The sequence below is a fragment of the Rhinolophus sinicus genome, chromosome 7, assembly GCF_057876585.1.
Source record: "Rhinolophus sinicus isolate RSI-liver-muscle chromosome 7, RSI-T2T, whole genome shotgun sequence".
Lineage (NCBI taxonomy): Eukaryota > Metazoa > Chordata > Mammalia > Chiroptera > Rhinolophidae > Rhinolophus > Rhinolophus sinicus.
In genome coordinates, this window is record NC_142507.1 from 13,311,641 (window position 1) to 13,329,180 (window position 17,540).

Consider the following 17,540-nt stretch of genomic DNA (forward strand, 5'->3'; position numbering starts at 1 on the left):
AATCAAATTAGCTAGAACCCCTGAATTATTTGATTTCTTTCAACATTACTGGGACTATAGAAAGATTAGTTATATTTCTTCTAGCTTCTCATGGCTCTGTCTCAGTATCTGTCATCTTCTCTGTTTCCATTAAGCAGTAGTGCTGCCTAAGTGGCTAGTAACCAATGGATACATAACTTAAGTTGTGCTTACAACATTGCTTTTCAAGTTTATAATTTTGTTACCTTATGCCAAGTGATTTGTCTTTTTCTTTAGTATAGTAAACTTTGTAATGCTATTAAATCTACTTTTGGTATAGTGAAGTGAGTAGAAAAATTAAAGCAATATCTGAAAAAGAAGTAGTCTAAAAGTTTTCATTGAAATAGGCCTTAATTGTTTTAATTTTAAAGTTATTCCCAAAGCAATGTATATACATGGTTAAAAAAAAAAAAATTCAGGGTGACCGGTTAGCTTAGTTGGTTAGACTGTGGTGCTGATAATACCAAAGTTGCTGGTTCTATCCCCACATGGGCCACTGTGAGCTGCGCCCTCCTTAAAAAAAAAAAAAAAATTCAGCTATAGAAAGACAACCAGCTCCCCCATCTCAATTGCCAAATCAATCATTTCTCTTTTGGTGGTTACCTCCATAACCTAAATATGATACATACAGATCTAATCTCTCGATTTAGCAACTTTAGACAGTATTTATTTCTCCATTACAAAATATGAGTTCTCTTACCCTTTTTAGGTTATCTTTATAACTCTGTAATATATATATATTACATATATATGTAATATATATGTAATACATATATATGTAATATATATATTACATATATATTATATATATATGGCTCTGTTTATTGAGCCACCAATTTTAGACATCTCTTAACTCTCCAGTATGTAAAATGAGGAAATTAACATTTCTACATTTTCTAATACCCTTTATCTTCCCATTCTATTTCCTAACTTTTATAAGCTATGCTGTTACTTCTATATCATCAAGGTTTATGGTATTCAAAATATATTCTGTAGCTGTAATTGCTTTTAAAGTAATCTGTAGTTTCACTAAACTGATAAACAGCTGAGGTGATCCTAAATGTCAGATGAGAAGGGCTTTTTTTCTGAGACACCAACTAGAAGTTGGAGCTTTCCCAAGGCAGATATTATAATTTGAACAGAGTTAAGTTTTGAGGATCCCTCAGGTGGCCAAGAGGTGGACATATTGGCTTGGACAAGACGAGAGGACGAGAGAGAGAAGACTTGTTACAACTGGGTGACAGATGAGAGCCTGAACTGACCCACTGGCAATAGGGATGGAGAGAGTAAAAAGGTCAATCTAGACTCTCAGATTCTCACTTGAGAGGCTGGATGGTGGTGCTACTCATTTGGAATAGGACCCAGGAGTAATTACAGATTGGTGGGTAGGAAGTGAGTTTCATTTTGGGTCATGTTGAAGTTTAGGTACTTAGTGCTTCCAGATGGAGAGAAATGAAGTTCAGGAGAGTGTTTGAGATTGGAAGTCAAGATTTGTGAATCACAGGGTATGACTGAAATTGTAGGAGTGGATGAGAAAGTGTGTGTAGAGTGAGAAGAGAGCTAAAAATGCAGTATTGGGGACTGGCAACACTGAAGGAGCAGGCTTGCAAAGGAGCCTGAGGGATGGAAATCTGGATGTGATGTCACAGAAAACAGGATGCAAGTTTTAAATAAAAGGAAATAATGAAGTCAAATGCTGTAGAAAGTTCATGTAAAATGAAGATTGGTTTCTCTCTTCAAGTGTCCATTGGATTTTACAGGGTTGGTGACTTTTGCAGCCACAATTTCAGACATGGTGATGATAGTAAAGGCTGTGAGAGGATTGAAGGCTGGGTAGTGAAGTCAAGATACCTTTGAAGAAGTTTGACTGAAAGGGAAGAAGGGAAGATAGCAAGTACAGTGTTAGGAGAGGGAGGGATGGATGGATGGATATATTGAGATAAGTATTTTCAACCCTACTAGAACCACTATCCCCTTTTTATAACAATATATTCTACTCCCTATACCCTACTAAAATGAAATTCAGAGATAACTTACAATTCTTTAAAAAAAAATCAACTTAATGCTCTACCTATACTATGGAGGAGAAACGAGATTTATACTAAAATCACTCTCAGGTACAAGTAAGCAGCTGACAAGTAACTACATACAGAGTAGTTGCATGTTTGGAAATATTCAGTGTATTTTAAAACAGGGCAAAGAAAAAAACAACAACCCATCACTTGTGCCACTTGTGTTTGTATGTAAAAAGGAATCGGTTCTAGGCTTAAATAATGATGATCAGGTTTTTCACTTACCTTACTGTCTGGGTGGACATTGAGTAGAACTCAGGAGAAGTCTGCCTTGTGCAGGACTAAAACACTGCCAGAGTCTCATGTTCCTAGAACCGGCACACTAAATGCCAGTACACAACCTTCAATAACCACACATTCGCCTAAAATTTCCCCAATTCACTGTTCCCTTTGTGAGTGCCTGGACATACTAACTAGGCCAGAAGAGAAGGGGAGTCTGAAAAAAAGGCAAGATAGATTATTGTCCTGGATAAAGTGGAAGGTGATAAATTGAGAGGTAGAAAGCTTAGAATTTGAAAGAAACACACACATTCCTGTCTTGGAGGATGTCACATTTCCCACAGATGAATGGTACTCCTGCTTTAAGGATGTTGTGGTATGCTGGCAAACGATTTCTCTTCTTTAATGCCCTGAGTATCCTCTCTCCTAATTTGGAGTTCCTGTCTTTCATTTTGAACCCTCAGTTACTACCTCATTTGCTGTAAAAAAGGGCTAAAATTTCAACACTGAAAAATCACTTTATGAAGAGAAAGCAAGAATTCTATACCATAGTTGCTTATCTTAGTATGATTTCTATTTATAATTTTCATCAAATTAAAATAGCACCTTTAAATGCAAACTAGAGATTAGCAAAAGATATTATTGGTAGTGGGGAGAGAGGTTAGAGCAGGCCTTTATATATCCAAGATACATTCTAATCCTGATTTTTGTTTTCAGATTGAATACATAATATATGTTCATCATTTCTGTCAAAGGAATATTTATTTAGCATTACTGATGTAGGGCAAGTTTTATATACCATATTGTGCTATTTCCTTCTAGGATTTTCAGCCATTTTTGGAGTATAGCATCAACTCATGTTTTTAGGTTAAAAAATAAACACAAATGCTTTAAAAAAACCGCTTTTATGCTTTAAAAAAGTCCAATACAAAAATACATAGGGTAAAAAGTTAAAGCCTGCCCTGCTTCCATCTCATTCCTTTTTCCAAAGCAAAACACTGTTAAACAGTTTGGTGTGTATTTCATAGGCCATTTCCTAGACTGTTAGACACCCCCATACAAATAACACCCAGGGTTTTTATAAATGACATCATACTAATCACAGGCCTGCTACTAGCTCTTTGCACTACATCATGCTATCTCTATACTATACACGGTACTTATAGTTGAATCCCTATAGATATTAAGGCGGCAGATTGGGAGCTTGGGGTCTAATTGCAATCTTAGTTCTGCCACTGTATGCCCTTGGATACGTTAACCCTTTGGTACCAATTTTCCTCATTTATAAAGTGGACGAAAATAATAGTAATTACCTCATAGGGTTGTGTAGGGACCTGGCCCACAGGCAGATAAGCTAGCAAGCAGTCAAGGTCTCCTGGCTCCATCGGAACGCTGCACATCAGACAGCCAGTTCTGTATGCTGGCTAGCAGTCAAGGTCTCTTGGGACGCTGCGTGCATGAGAGCCCGCCTGCAGGGCCTGCCAGGAGATTTCTCCCACGGGATGCTCTTTGTTTTGCTGTACCTATATAACCTTGCTTCTTCTCCGCCTGGGTGTGGATCACTACCCTTCGGCGGGCCGCCACTGGAGTCCCTGGTCAGTAATTCTTAATAGACCTCTGTCTTGCACTCAGCTACCTGGTGTGTTCTTTGGGCTTGAGGCTTCTCAGGCACGAACCTTGGAACCACTTGGATTTCAGTCCAGAGGTTGCAGTTATAGAAGTTGTGAATATTAAGACGAATACATGCACCCTATACTTCAGTGGAAAAACTTGAGAAGCATTAATAGATTATTCAAAACAACTCTCTGGGGTTGAGGAGTAAGAATGTCCCTTTAAGTATTTTCAGTTTTGGGTGATTACAGATAAAGCCACTATAAGCATTTGCATTCCCCAGCAGTGTATGAAAGTTGTATTTGCTGAGCATCTTCATCTTCACCAACACTTGTGTAGTCAGTCTTTTTTTTCTTTTTTCTCATTCTAAGAGCTATGTAGTAGTATCTCATTGTGGTTTTAATTTGCATTTCTCTAATGACTAATGATGTGGAGCCTCTTTTCATGTGGCTTATTTGCCAGTATATCTTTTTTGTGTGAAGTCTCTATTCTGATCCTTTGCCCTTTATTGCTTTTCTTCTCATTAGTGAGTTTTGAGAGTTCTTTATATATACATATATATACTCTGAATAAAAATTCTTTATTAAATGTTTTGCTAAAAGAAATCCCAACTCCCACATTATATTTGTGTATATGTGATATATTTGAGTCATTCAAGTGACTGGGAACCATCTTAACTCCACACTTTATCTTTTTATAACTGTTTGACATGAATTTGCAACTTACATGTTATCTTTCTGAGGAATTATGTTTTTCTCTACCTCTAAACTGAGGGGGATTCAGTTTACTGTCACATCTAAAATACCTGCCTTCGAGCTCTAAAAAAATATTCTGTATAAAACTGATGTAGCCTAAAATATAGCAGAAACTCTGCTTCCTGTTAGGATATTAAATAAACAGAGTAATGTATGACCCAGAAGAAAAGAGTCTTCAAATGACATTCCTTTCTAAATTAGTTTTTTTAAAAAAGTGAACCAGCCACACAATAAGGAGTGATATTAAAAGCTGTCCACCTTCCCAGAAGACTTACCTTGAGAAAAAGGAACTATAAAAAGCCAGATGTTTTAAATTTTGAAAATAGTGCATGCAAGCTCTTAATTCACATTTGCACCTGCATCTCTGATTTGCAAAAATTGATGCGTAAAATTTCAAAATAGCAAAATGTAAGTCTGTTACAATATTAACGTGCGGTTTATTGTTCTATGCAGTAGAGCATGTTACCTTGCAAATCTGGGTCCTTTACCATTTCTAAATGGTTACTGCAGTTAAATCTATTTTAATGCTACTTGAATTGAGCAGTAAAAAGCTCCTCCGGGGCGGCTCCCCCTCCTCGCCCTCTCCTGCGAAGAAAGGTCAGCTTCCACTGTGGAGCACCGTTCTCGTTTATCTAGACTAAATTCCCAGTCCGCTCCAGTCTTCCTGCATCAGGGCTCCTTCCCGGTGCACATGTCATCAGTCACTTCCCGCAGAGCGGGGTGGGAGCTTAAGCATTTGAAGACCAGCCGCAGACCTGGATTATTTCCCTGATCCGTTCTAAGCACGTCTCCAGCTAAAAACTTTTTTTTTTTCACCTGTCACACTTCTGCTCATTCTTGATACTCAGTTTCCTGCCACACAGTCTTCGCTACTGCAGTAGTCATGACGTCTGGGCAAAAAGAGCTCACATTTTTACTTAAACAATAACGGCTGCCCAAATTTGATGGTTGGATTTGTCTCGGAAGACTGCGTAGTGTGGCGGGATACACCCGAGGAGCGAGGCGCTGTGGCCCAGAAAAGGTTGCAGGGCCGCTCCCCCGGCGAGCCCCTCCAGGGCCGCGGAGACATGGCCCGCGCAGCCCGGGAAGTTTGGGATCTGGTCGCCGCTTCCGGACCCGCCTCTCCGCGAGCGCTGGAACTCGTTTTCCCAGCAGACCCCGCGTGGCCTCGGCATCCTGCCCCCTCGCGCTGCGCCGCTCGGCGCGCGATGGGGCCTGTCACTGCGAGCCCCGCGAGCCCCACCTGCGGGCCCAGCCCCTGCCTCCCGGCTCCTTCCCCGACTCCCGCGAGTTCCAGTCCAGGCTTCCAGCTCCCCAGCCCCGCCCTCAGTCGCGCGCGCTCTCCCGGCCCCGCCCTTGTCCCCCGCGTGCGGCTGCCACAGCCAATGAGGTTGGGGGCCGCGTGCGCAGATTCAAACGGCGGCTCTTGAGTGAGGCTAGGCGCGAGATTCGGCGGTGCGGACAAAACCCTGCAGCAGTCTGCGAGCCCTGCAGAGCTGCTCGCAGCGGGGAGCGGGCGGGGGTCGGCGCCCGCAGCTACGAGGCTTAGAGGCGGCGGGAGGGGCCGGCAGAGGGCCGGAGCGCGCCTGCTGACATGTTGGGAGCATCCTGGACCCGACCCGGCCGGGGCTAGGAGCGGCGCTGCGGTCCGGGGGCGGGTCGCGGTCCGCCCCTCTGTCCTTCAGTCCTCCCCTGCTGGGGACTAGTATTCCGCACTCGGTCTCCTCGGAGCGGGAGCGAGGAAAGCGGCGGGAGGGTCGGGGAAAAGGAGCATTCGTCTGAGGCTGCAGGAGGCTGAACTGCGTCCCCGCACAGCCCGCGCCTATGCGGTACTTGAAGGATGGCGAAGAGGTCGCGCAGGTGGGTGACATCCCTTTCGCCCAGGCCTGTCGGCACAGTCTCGGCTCAGATTCGCGTTGCCGTTCCTGCTGCTTCCCCACCAGGCCTTCCCCGGCCGGGGCAGAGGTTTTTTTCTTTCCCTCTGCTCTCCAGCCGCCTTGGCCCAGCTGGCCGGAGAGCGGCCGTGACGTGTGCAGAGTTGGGGACCAGTGTGTTTAAGACGCAGAAAGTGAGTAACAGATGCCCAGGTTGCTCCTTCGAGTTGATTCTCCCCATAATCTCGCACAGCCGCTTCTTGGTGGGAGTTTCTTGCCCGGTGACTCTGTGCGCTTTTGGGAATACGCTACGCGGAGAAAAGTGAGAATGTTCTGCCTGGGTGACTTGAAAATGGTGTTCAGAGGGACTCACTTTTTATGAATTACTGTATCAGTAAAAATAGGAACTTGGTGATAAACCTGGGCAGAGACCCCTCTGCCGTTATTGCTGCCTGAAAGGTATTGGAAAATCTGCTGAGAAACAGCTGAGGGGACCTTGTCGATGTTTTCTGTAATCGCCATACTCATTTTCTCAGCTTTATGTATATACTTTAAATATTTTCTATTGGAAAGATGTCACATTGTTACTACCAGTAGCTTGATTTTCAAATAAAACAATGTGTTTATATTTGGAGTGTTGGCGTTTGGCTTTGACTGTAGCTAAGTAAGTTGCACAGAGGTAGGGCACATTTTTTTGTTGGAAAACTTGCTACTGTGTTTCCCCGAAAATAAGACCTAGCCATACAATCAGCTCTAATGTGTCTTTTGGAGCAAAAATTAATATAAGACCCGGTCTTATTTTACTATAATATAAGATGGGTCTTATATAACGTAATATAAGACCCGATCTTATATTAATTTTTGCTCCAAAAGATGCATTAGAGCAGATTGTCCGGCTAGGTCTTATTTTCGGGGAAACACAATAGGATGAATTTATGCATCTGATTTTTATCTATGTCATTATAGTAGCTACTCCTAAATTGTGTGTAGTAATCACTTAGAAGACAAAAAACTAGGGTGTCTTTTGATTGTGTTATTAATAAACCTGAAAAGATGTTTGGCGCAATTTCCAAATGGTTTTATTTCCAGATCCACAGACTCAAAGTCTTAACTTTGTATTTCTTAAGTTGAAATTTAGTATCAGGATTGATTAATTGAGGATTTCTGTTAAAAATTGGCAATAATACACAAAAATTGGCAATAAATGCACTTTGCTCATTTATCAAGCATCTGCTATATGTAAGATGTTTTTGCAGAATGCATAAAATGTAATTAAGTCCCTGTTAGCTTGTTATTTTGTAGCAACGACAGTATAGGTCATACTCTTGAAATGGAATAAATGGACATGCACACACATATAAACCATATCTTGAGGACAGGGGTTTCAACCTTGGCACTATTGATATTTTGGATCAGATAATTCTTTGTATTGGGGGGCTGTCCTGTGCTTTGCAGGATGTTTAGTAGTATCCCTGGCCTCTACACAATAGATACCAGTAACACCCGCCTTCCCCTAGTTGTGACAATCAAAAATGTCTCCAGACATTACCAAATATGTGTTGGGGAGACAAGGGTGGGGGTGGGGAGCAAAATCACCCAGGTGAGAATCACTGCTCCAGAATGTCAAGGATCAGTTAACCTCTTCAACTTCAGAAAAGATAGATATTTAAAGCTCCTGTAATTATCATTACTGAGGTACAGCTTTAGGCCTTTTCTTTTGAATATACAAAATTTTAAACATGAAATAACTTTATTAAGCAAGGTGATAAGTGCCTATAACATGTGGCATTATCTACTTAGCAGTACTGATGTTAATCTTATTTGAAATAGTTTCTTAGCTAATGCTGTCATCAGCATTTCGTTGTGGTTAGGCATGGATGCTTGAATGGCAGAACCCTGCTTTCTCCAGTTGGTTTTCTGTTTGGTTCATAATTTGTATGTGTTTCATAATAATAGAATAAGAAAGAAGAAATGATTTAATGATTAATTTGCCTGTATAAGTTTCCTTTTATCGACAATACTATTAGCTTTGAGATCTAAACATTAACTGTACTGTTGACTTTCATTCCTTGTTCTCTGTATAAATTAATTGAAACACATAGAATGATTTAAAGAGTCTGGAGTCATTAAACATAGTGGAGTGAAGTTACACTCCCTATGGGAGTATTGAGATAGAGGAGGTGAGAAATTATCATCTTTGAATGGTATATTTCTTAGGGTCTTCATACTTAAATGTTTCATGTTCTAAATTGTATTTCTTATATATATAAATGACTTATTTATCTTAGAAAGTAATAGAATGTGAAATGCTTTGAAGGGAAAATCTATTCATTGGGCAAGTCTAGTCTCATTTCTTTGGCTAAGATGTTTTTGCAGAAAGCAGCATAAAATGTAACTAAGTGTCTATTAGCTTATTATTTTGTAGCAACAACAGTGTAGATCAAACTCTTGAGGTGGAATAAATGTACATGCACACACATATAAACCAGTATCTCTAGAACAGAGTTCTAGATATCTTATTATTAAATATGAAGCTAATTTATAATTGAAAGAGAAAGGAAATAATTCAGAAATAATTCAGTCACTTTAAGATCACCACTAGACAACCATTTAACTGTTTGACTGAAAATTATACTTTGCTGTATCAAAGTTTTGCATAAGACGATAGGCATAAAAAAAAAGAGTAAAACAGTTGCCTCAGGTGTGAAACAACTGAAGAATGTTGGCTCTTTTGATCTTTAAGATAGCTGTAGTGTCAGTGGTCTATATTTACATTAAAAAAAAAGGGCTCATTTAGTGTTGTGACTTTAAATAGTTTTAGATCCCACTGGGGTTTTAATGACATAATTTGCAGGCAATAGCAAAATTGGTATATCTGTTATTAACATGTATTTGATTGTTAGCATACATGTGTATTAAGTAATTAATTTTAGTTTTTAAAGCCAGTTCTACCCTTAAAAGTAAACTTTAAAAAATGTCATTTAGAAGCCAAAAGGCCTATTTCAGTAGTAACAGATTCAGGTATTTATACTTGAGATGACCTATGTGTGACTGTATTAAACTGAAAAGATAAAAGCCAGCTCTTGAATTAGAAGATGATTTTCGGTGGAAATGTGTGTGCAGGAAGCAATTTTACTATGTTGTCTCCAGCAAAGTGAATGTTATGGGTGCAAGAATACTGAAATATGAGAACTGATATTTTAACTCATCTTTGTCATTAACCAGCAATATTGTTTTGGGAAAGCAAGTAAACTCTGTATCCCAGTTTTTCATCTGTTACTATAAAGGGTTTGTATTTTATGGTCTGTAAGGTAACTTCTAATTTAATATCTATCCTATTTTGAACCCTTTTGTAATAAGCTTTTCTCATTTAAAAATGGAGGAAAGTAGAAATGTTCTTGTTTATATATAGCTAGGTAAAACTCTCTTCAGTATTTATTTTAGTATTGCTATTAATAATGTTCAAATGAAGTCAAATTTGTTTTACTCTAGTATGCTAGTTTGCAATCCAGATTTGGAAATGAAATATTCATGTATGCAGTACATCGTATTAACCACTGGGTGGCCTGATTTCACTATATTAAATTAACCTGGTAAATTTTCATACCTTGAATTTGATTAGACTTTTTAAAAAATGCAAAATCCTGTCAAGATAATATAATAAAGATGTATTTGTTGATGATGAAAATTTCAGACTTAATGCAGTTTGTGATTTAAAATGTGATTAAGTTGAAGTTATTTTATTAGAGCAAATTTTATAAAACCACTGATTTTTCCTCAATTTCAAACCAGTAGTTTTTTTTCAAATAAAAATAAATTTTTAAAATTCTCAAAGTCTGCCTCATTTTACTCTTTTTAGGTGGTATAGTTGGCCTCTTAAAATTCAACTTCTTCTGAATGTTTTATCTTAATATTGTCAAGTGTGACTAGTTTGTGTATTACTTCATAGGCAAAAGATGACTGTCACATCCTATTAGCTTACACCGCAGTGTGAAATTACTCTTAACCATTTTCCTTGCTTAATGAATCATAGTATTTTTGTGTGTGTGTGTGCGTGTGTTGCATTTTGCTGTTTCATAATCAACCCTAATCACTTTGTTCATTCATAATCTACAAACCCTTTCCATTCGACTATAGTACTTAGGTAATATATTAACAGTAACAGCATAAATATTTTCTTTGACTTAAATAAACCTGACAGAATGATTCTGGAAACCAAGTCCTGGATGGAGATTCAGAGACCAAATTCCCCTTCTATTTTTGCTTTGTGACTGTAGAAATAATTCCATCTGTTTTTGCTGTTTTCTGGATTAATCACCTTAGGCTAGAAATGGGTTATTTACCTACACAGTAGGAAGTTGATTTTATTTATTATATATTACCAGCATTGATTGTTACAATACAAAAATGCTAAAAGATGATATAAAAAGCAGAAAAAGTGAGCAGATTATTAAGCAGTGAGACCTTTTTACTATTAAATGGTGAAAAGTGGAGTGAATATTGATGAGGTTTCTTACTGGGTTTTATCCTTTCCCTTTTTGGGGGCAAATTGTAGGCCTTCTCAAGGATCTTTCTGTTGAAGTTAGTGCTGTTGATAAGTTTCTAGGATTTTTTTCTATCACACTTATTTAAAAGTCACCTCATCCTTTCAACAATCACTTAAAATAACGCAGAAATAACTTAATGCTAAAACTAAGAAGTAGCTAGGTAGATAGACTCTAGGAAAGTCCCCGTGGCAGAGAGATGATTCTAAGAATTCTACTTTAATCCTCCCTCACACTCACCCACTCAAAAAACCCAGCTTCCTGAACACTGAGCTGTTTAACTCTGCCTGAAATTGATGACCATACTGATGCAAAACAGAATGAAACCTCATATAGAAATAGAAATTTCTCACAGATCAGCTATGTGGTTACAAAATAAGGGAGAATTTTAACGTTAAAATGAACACGCTTTCAGGAAAATTACTCCTTGGAAACTAGTCTTTTGACCCAAGTAGTGTTTTTGGACTCATATTCTTAAAATAGTTTGTAAGAACCTTAAGGTGAATTTCGTACAGATTAGCTTTGATGTAGATATTTTGTGAATACTCAAGATTTATATGGGCAAGTCCCCAAATTAAAAATTGTTTTAATCTACAAATAACCTGATTTTTAAAGCAGTTTCAAAATGCTGTTGTGGAAGCTTTTGGGATCTGAGGGGAGGAAGGAGAGGGAAACCTGTGAAAAGCACAACAGAGGGCTGTTTGGGATGGCAGGAAGTGGTAAACTTGCTAGAGACAGTTCTAGGAAAGGTTAGGCAACATTAGTAGACGCTCCAAAGAACCCTTTCTGTACTGAATACTTTTTTAAATGTTATTTCAGCAGGTTCGGCTTCTTATATTTTTCCACTTGGAGGTGCATTTGGATTTTGAAAGTCCTTTTTAACAAATGGGAATGAATGCCTTTCACCTCCTAAGAGTCATTTTTCATTTGTTAAAAAAATGTTTTCTTATATTCACTTGAGATCTGCCGTGTTGAGGGAGGTAAAGTTTAGACTGGGTTGAAAGGGAGTGAGGGAATTTTGGAATACAGAGCACTTGGAGGAGGTGAAAGAGTAAAGATCATTAATTGTACACATACATATTTGAATGGCAGGTGCTGTGCTTGGTGTGGACAGGTGAACATATCAGACATACTCTGCACTCCTGAGCTTACGCTTTGGTGGGGAAGGTTGGCAACTGTGCCGAGCATAGAGAAGGAAGGGTAGATGCCATGTGTACATACAAACTGGACAGAATGTTTCAGTGTATGGTGTTTAATCTGATTTGTAACCGCCTTAGAAATGTATGAAGTCATTGGTTCCAGAACCATCTCCAAGTTAAATAATATTGGCTAGTCAGGTAATATTTCTAATAGCCAAAGATGGCTGCAAACAGCAAGTATTTTCTTTAATTAAACCCGTGTTTTTATTTTTGGCATAGTTTAACAAAACAAGCATTTATGTAATTAGAAGTGGCAGATTATTGTTACAAATAGACATTGGCTTTTGGGAGAGAGCATTTGAATATTAAAGTGCATTGAACTAAAGTTGGATAAATATCATAGGTAGTGGAATAGAGGATCGTGGTGTCTTGCTTCGGTCAGATGATGAATTTTGGTCCTATGGCATTGACAAATCAAGGGAAATGAAGTTCCTGCAAAAGATTTGTAGACAGTATCTATTAAATCTAGGCCTTCATTTTTCTAAGATTGAAACTATATGTAGATATTAGGAGCTACCTATATGTTATAAAGTGTATTACAGTAAGGTTAAACAAATCATCGAACTTTTGCTATTTGAAATCAGAATGAATTTTGGAAAAGAGTTGAATCTAGAAAAGCAAAAATAATTTTGAATATTGTTAGGCAATCAGCCTATGCAAAAATAATGATGTTGAGCCACCTCTCTGTGCCACATGCTACTTACACGGGTGCCCAGTTTCCTTCTAGATCGGCTCTGTCCAATAGGACAGAGCCACTATCCACATGTGGCTGTTGAGCTTTTGAAACGTGGCCAGTCTGAATTGCGATGTACTGTATAAAAGATTTTGAAGACTTTAATAAGAAAAAAGGAATGTGAAGTATTCCATGATTATGTTGGAATGATAATTTTTTATATATTGGGTTAAATAATATTAATTATTAAAATTAATTTCACCTATTTCTATTTTTTTAAAACCTGGCTACTAGGGAATTACATATGTGGCTTGCATTACATTTCTTTGGACAGTGCTGTTATATATATATATATCCACCTGTATATTTCTCAAGTGTCTTGAAATCAGCTAGTCTAAAACTGCTTACTCTCCCCATCCCGTTCTCCCTCCCAAAGTTGTTTCTCCTACTCTATTCCTTACCTCAGTGAATAGCTCTCTGTGTGCTTCCAAAACTGGAAATTTGGGAGTCATCCTTGACTCCTCCTTCTCCTATGTCTCTCATACCCATCCGTTGTAAAATCTTGTTTCTACCTCTTTAATGTTTCTCAGTTTCATGTGCTTCTTTTCATTGCCACTATTATTACCTTAGTCAGTTTGTTCTTTTATGGTTTCTTGATTTTTGTCACATTTAGATCTCTTTTATTCAATAATATAAAAATAGAATTCTACCCTATTTTCTTATAGTACTATTATAATTTCATTTTTAAAAAACTAAAATATTTGCGTCATCTGAATTTTGTAATTTTAAAGTAGGACTTGAACTTTATTTTTTTTAAATAGCTACTCAGTGTCTTACCATTTATTGAAAAGTCCATCTTTACCCCACTGATTTGGTATGTTACTGTTATAATTTACCAAATTCCCATATGAGTTTTTTTTTTTCTTCTGAGTATTCTATTCTGTTCCATTGATCTATGAATCTGTTCATATGCCAGTGCCATTCTGTTTTATTTATTGTTTCTCTACAGTATACTTTGCTATTAATTTAGGGAGAATGGACATCTCTAATATTTTTTTCCTTTCTAAGAATGTGGTCTGGATGTTTTTCCATATGTTCAAGTCTTCTGTGTCTCAAACTTGTTTTATTGTTTACTGTACCTTGATCTTGTACATTCAAGTTATTTCTACATATTTTATCTTTTTGTTGTTGGTGGTATTATTAATGGATCATTTTTTTCATTGTGTCTTTTAATTAGCTGTGTTTTGTATTTTATCATTACCATTGTCAGGTCCTAATAATTCCTTACTTGGGTTATTATAAAAGATTACCAATTTGTCTTCCTCCCACCATTTCTCCACACTCCTGCCAGTGACTTATCTGAAACACAAGATATTTATCTTTGACTCCCTTAAAATCTTTTAACTCTTTAGGATAAAGGTAAAAAAGAATAAAGGTCAAACCCCTTAGTATGATGTAAAGATTATCACTTGGACCATGGTGGCAATCCACCCTCATCTCTCCGGTGTCAGTAAGAACTATAGCTCTTCTCCGTTGTGTCGTGTTTCCCCAAAACTAAGACTGAGCCTTGTATTAATTTTTGCTCCAAAAGATGCATTAGGGGTTACATTCAGGGATGTCATCCTGAAAAATCATGCTAGGGCTTACTTTCCGGTTAGGGCTTATTTTCGGGGAAATACGGTATGTCTCTTAAATTCTTTTATACTGTGAATAATCTGATTGGATATGTGTCTTTTAATCTGAGTGGTTTCTTCAGTCATGCAAATTTAAATAAAATTCTTGATTTCACAATTGTTTTTTTTAGTGAGGATGAGGATGATGACCTTCAGTATGCTGATCATGATTATGAAGTACCACAGCAAAAAGGATTGAAGAAGCTCTGGAACAGAGTAAAGTGGACAAGAGACGAGGTGATTATCTGATAAGGTTTACTGATTTCATCCTTGTATTTATTCATAATATTATAGATCTGAAAAATATTTAAAAACAAAACATGAGAAAAGTTTTCCATCAACTAATTTGCACATTATTTTTCTTCAACCAGACACATGAATAGTGCATTGATGTTGAGACTGACAGAAAAAGTATAGTAAATGGGAGAACTTGTGTTACAATGGCTTCAGGCCTGCTAACAATGGCCACCGGATAACGCCATGAAAGAACTGGAGAGTTATCTATATTCAGGGACAGAGGAACAGGGTGGGGGAAAGCTTTCTAATATTCAAACCTGTTTTACTAGGATGATAAGTTAAAGAAGTTGGTTGAACAACATGGAACTGATGATTGGACTCTAATTGCTAGTCATCTTCAAGTAAGTAAAACATTATATTTCTGTATATAATGGGTGATTTAAATCAATGGGTTAAATTTGCTGTTTTTAAAAGAGTATGTCTACATTATTTTAGATTTAGGTTTCTTTTCTAAAAACATCTCTTCTGGTCCTCCTATAGTTGCCAATGGCTTCGAAAGCCTGATGTTCTAGTAATTAGTTTATCCAGGGCCCTAAAGATTACTAATCTAAAATAAGAATGATAATTAAGTTTGAGTAGGGCTTTATAAATATTTGCTGATAAATGCTAAAACATTTTGAAAGAAGTTGAATACATTGAAATATTCGATAGCTAATAAGAAAAGGTGTTGTTGAAAAGTTTGTCATAAAATGCTTACATTTTAAAGTGTTAACAGATTTTTTTTTTTTAAATTATACTTACTGTTCACCATACTAGTATTCACAGACTATTCATTAGCATGTATTAATTAGGTTGGTGCAAAAGTACTTGTGGTTTTTTGCAATTATTTTTAACCTTTTAAACCACAATTACTTTTGCGGTTACCAACCTAATAATTTTATAATTTACAAGGTATTTTCACATGTACTTTTATTTGTTCCTTACTATACTGTAGGTAGTAAGACAAAATATTCATATTTGAATTTCTGTATTTACTACCATGGGTTTCAGAAACCATGTTGCCTGTGTTCTTTCTATGTTGTTTTAATGCCTTTTAACATGACCTGAAAATTGAGACCAAATCATGGAAAGAGCATAAGTTTTGGAGTCAGTCTGAATTATGTTCGAATGTCTTAGAAAAATTTCAGCCTCTTTGGCCTTTGGCTTTTTCATCAATAATAATACTCGTTTTTGTAGTAATTTTGTGAGAATTAGAAATAACATATAGGATGTTTGGCATAGTTCCTGACATTTTGCAGATGTTCAATAAATGGAAGCTAAATTAGGACAGTTGTTTACATTAGCTTTATCAGTTTAACTTCAACTGTATAACAGCAAATGAAGTGAACAGAGAAATGCTACAAGAACATAACAGGATCGACCTGATTATTTTGAAGTGATAGCCTCAAAATGGATCAGCATTGATGTACAGAAGCCATAAATGAAGACACTCAGTTTGAATAAAAATAATTTGAAGTCCACTAGCACAAAGACAGAGCTATTGGTAAACAAAGTATTTGTATCTATCCCTTTATATACTTCTAAATTATTTGTAATCCTATATATGAACTAATATCTTTGTAAACAATGAATCACTAATGAAAAGTTAGTTATTGGTTATCATCATCACTGTAATCCATAGGTGTTACTAGGTCATGGATTGACTAAATAAAGTAAGACTGCATTTATTAATCATTTGTGGAGTTTGAGATGTTTCTACATAAGGTTTTCTTATCCTGGTAAATTCATGTTTCTTTTTAAGCTTCAATAGTTAAATAATTTAAGTGCTAAATAATGCACACCCTCTATACGTATAGATACGTTTTTATTTTTTCTTGATAACTTGGGAGTCATCATGTGTAACCATCCTTTAAATACCATGCACTAGTCTAGTAATGCCTTTAGGGTTTTTTTTAATTGTGTAGAGTTATTACTTCTGTACTGTATGAATCCAGACTGCTATGCTACTTGAGTTCTTTTATCTGCTTTGTATAGTTTTCTGTTTACTCCCTTTTATTTCTCAACCTTATAGACGTTTTTTATGGGCAGTATTTGTGTCATAGCTTTTCTGCTTGCTGTTTTATAAGGCATAGTATAGAGACAAATACTTTGATTTCAAATATGTCTTGTTTTTATTTGTACTCTGATCCCAGCCAATGACCTTAGTAAAAAAACAAACAAACAAACAAACAAAAAACACAAAGAATTGGGACACAGGCATGTAAAGTAAATATGACATATTTAAGGAATGCTGTTGAATGCATTGTTCTTGAAGACTTCATTCTTAAGGTTGTGAGACATAAGTGTGGGTTGACTTGCTTTCTGGAAGACAGTTGTTCAATAACAAAATCATCTAAATTCTTTCAGAATCGTTCTGACTTTCAGTGCCAGCATCGATGGCAGAAAGTTTTAAATCCAGAATTGATAAAGGGTCCCTGGACTAAAGAAGAAGATCAGAGGGTAACATGTTCATTTTTTTTTTCCACTGTGTAGGTGGATTAGCTTATTTTTCTTCCTAGTACATTGTTTTGACCTTTAAATGACTTTGATTTTGTTCTCTGGGTGCTGCTTGCATAATAATTAAAAGTTAAGTGTCTTGAAATGTAGTTTTTAATGAATTAAGTGT

The 17,540-nt window shown here is 37.0% G+C and overlaps 1 protein-coding gene across 2 annotated transcripts in view; it reads left to right on the forward strand.

Annotated features, from left to right (window-relative positions):
• The first annotated feature begins 6,121 nt into the window (after window positions 1–6,121).
• The window catches only part of MYBL1 (MYB proto-oncogene like 1), a 32,643-nt gene continuing 21,224 nt past the window's right edge, over window positions 6,122–17,540 (forward strand). Inside the window, exons 1-4 of one of the 2 annotated variants that reach the window (XM_019726342.3) lie at window positions 6,122–6,535; window positions 14,770–14,875; window positions 15,205–15,276; window positions 17,282–17,374. In XM_019726342.3, coding sequence (XP_019581901.2) covers window positions 6,516–6,535; window positions 14,770–14,875; window positions 15,205–15,276; window positions 17,282–17,374 — 291 coding nt within the window. In that variant the 5' untranslated portion in view covers window positions 6,122–6,515. The remainder of the gene's footprint in view (window positions 6,536–14,769; window positions 14,876–15,204; window positions 15,277–17,281; window positions 17,375–17,540) is intronic. The other variant, XM_019726351.3, reaches the window with a different exon arrangement.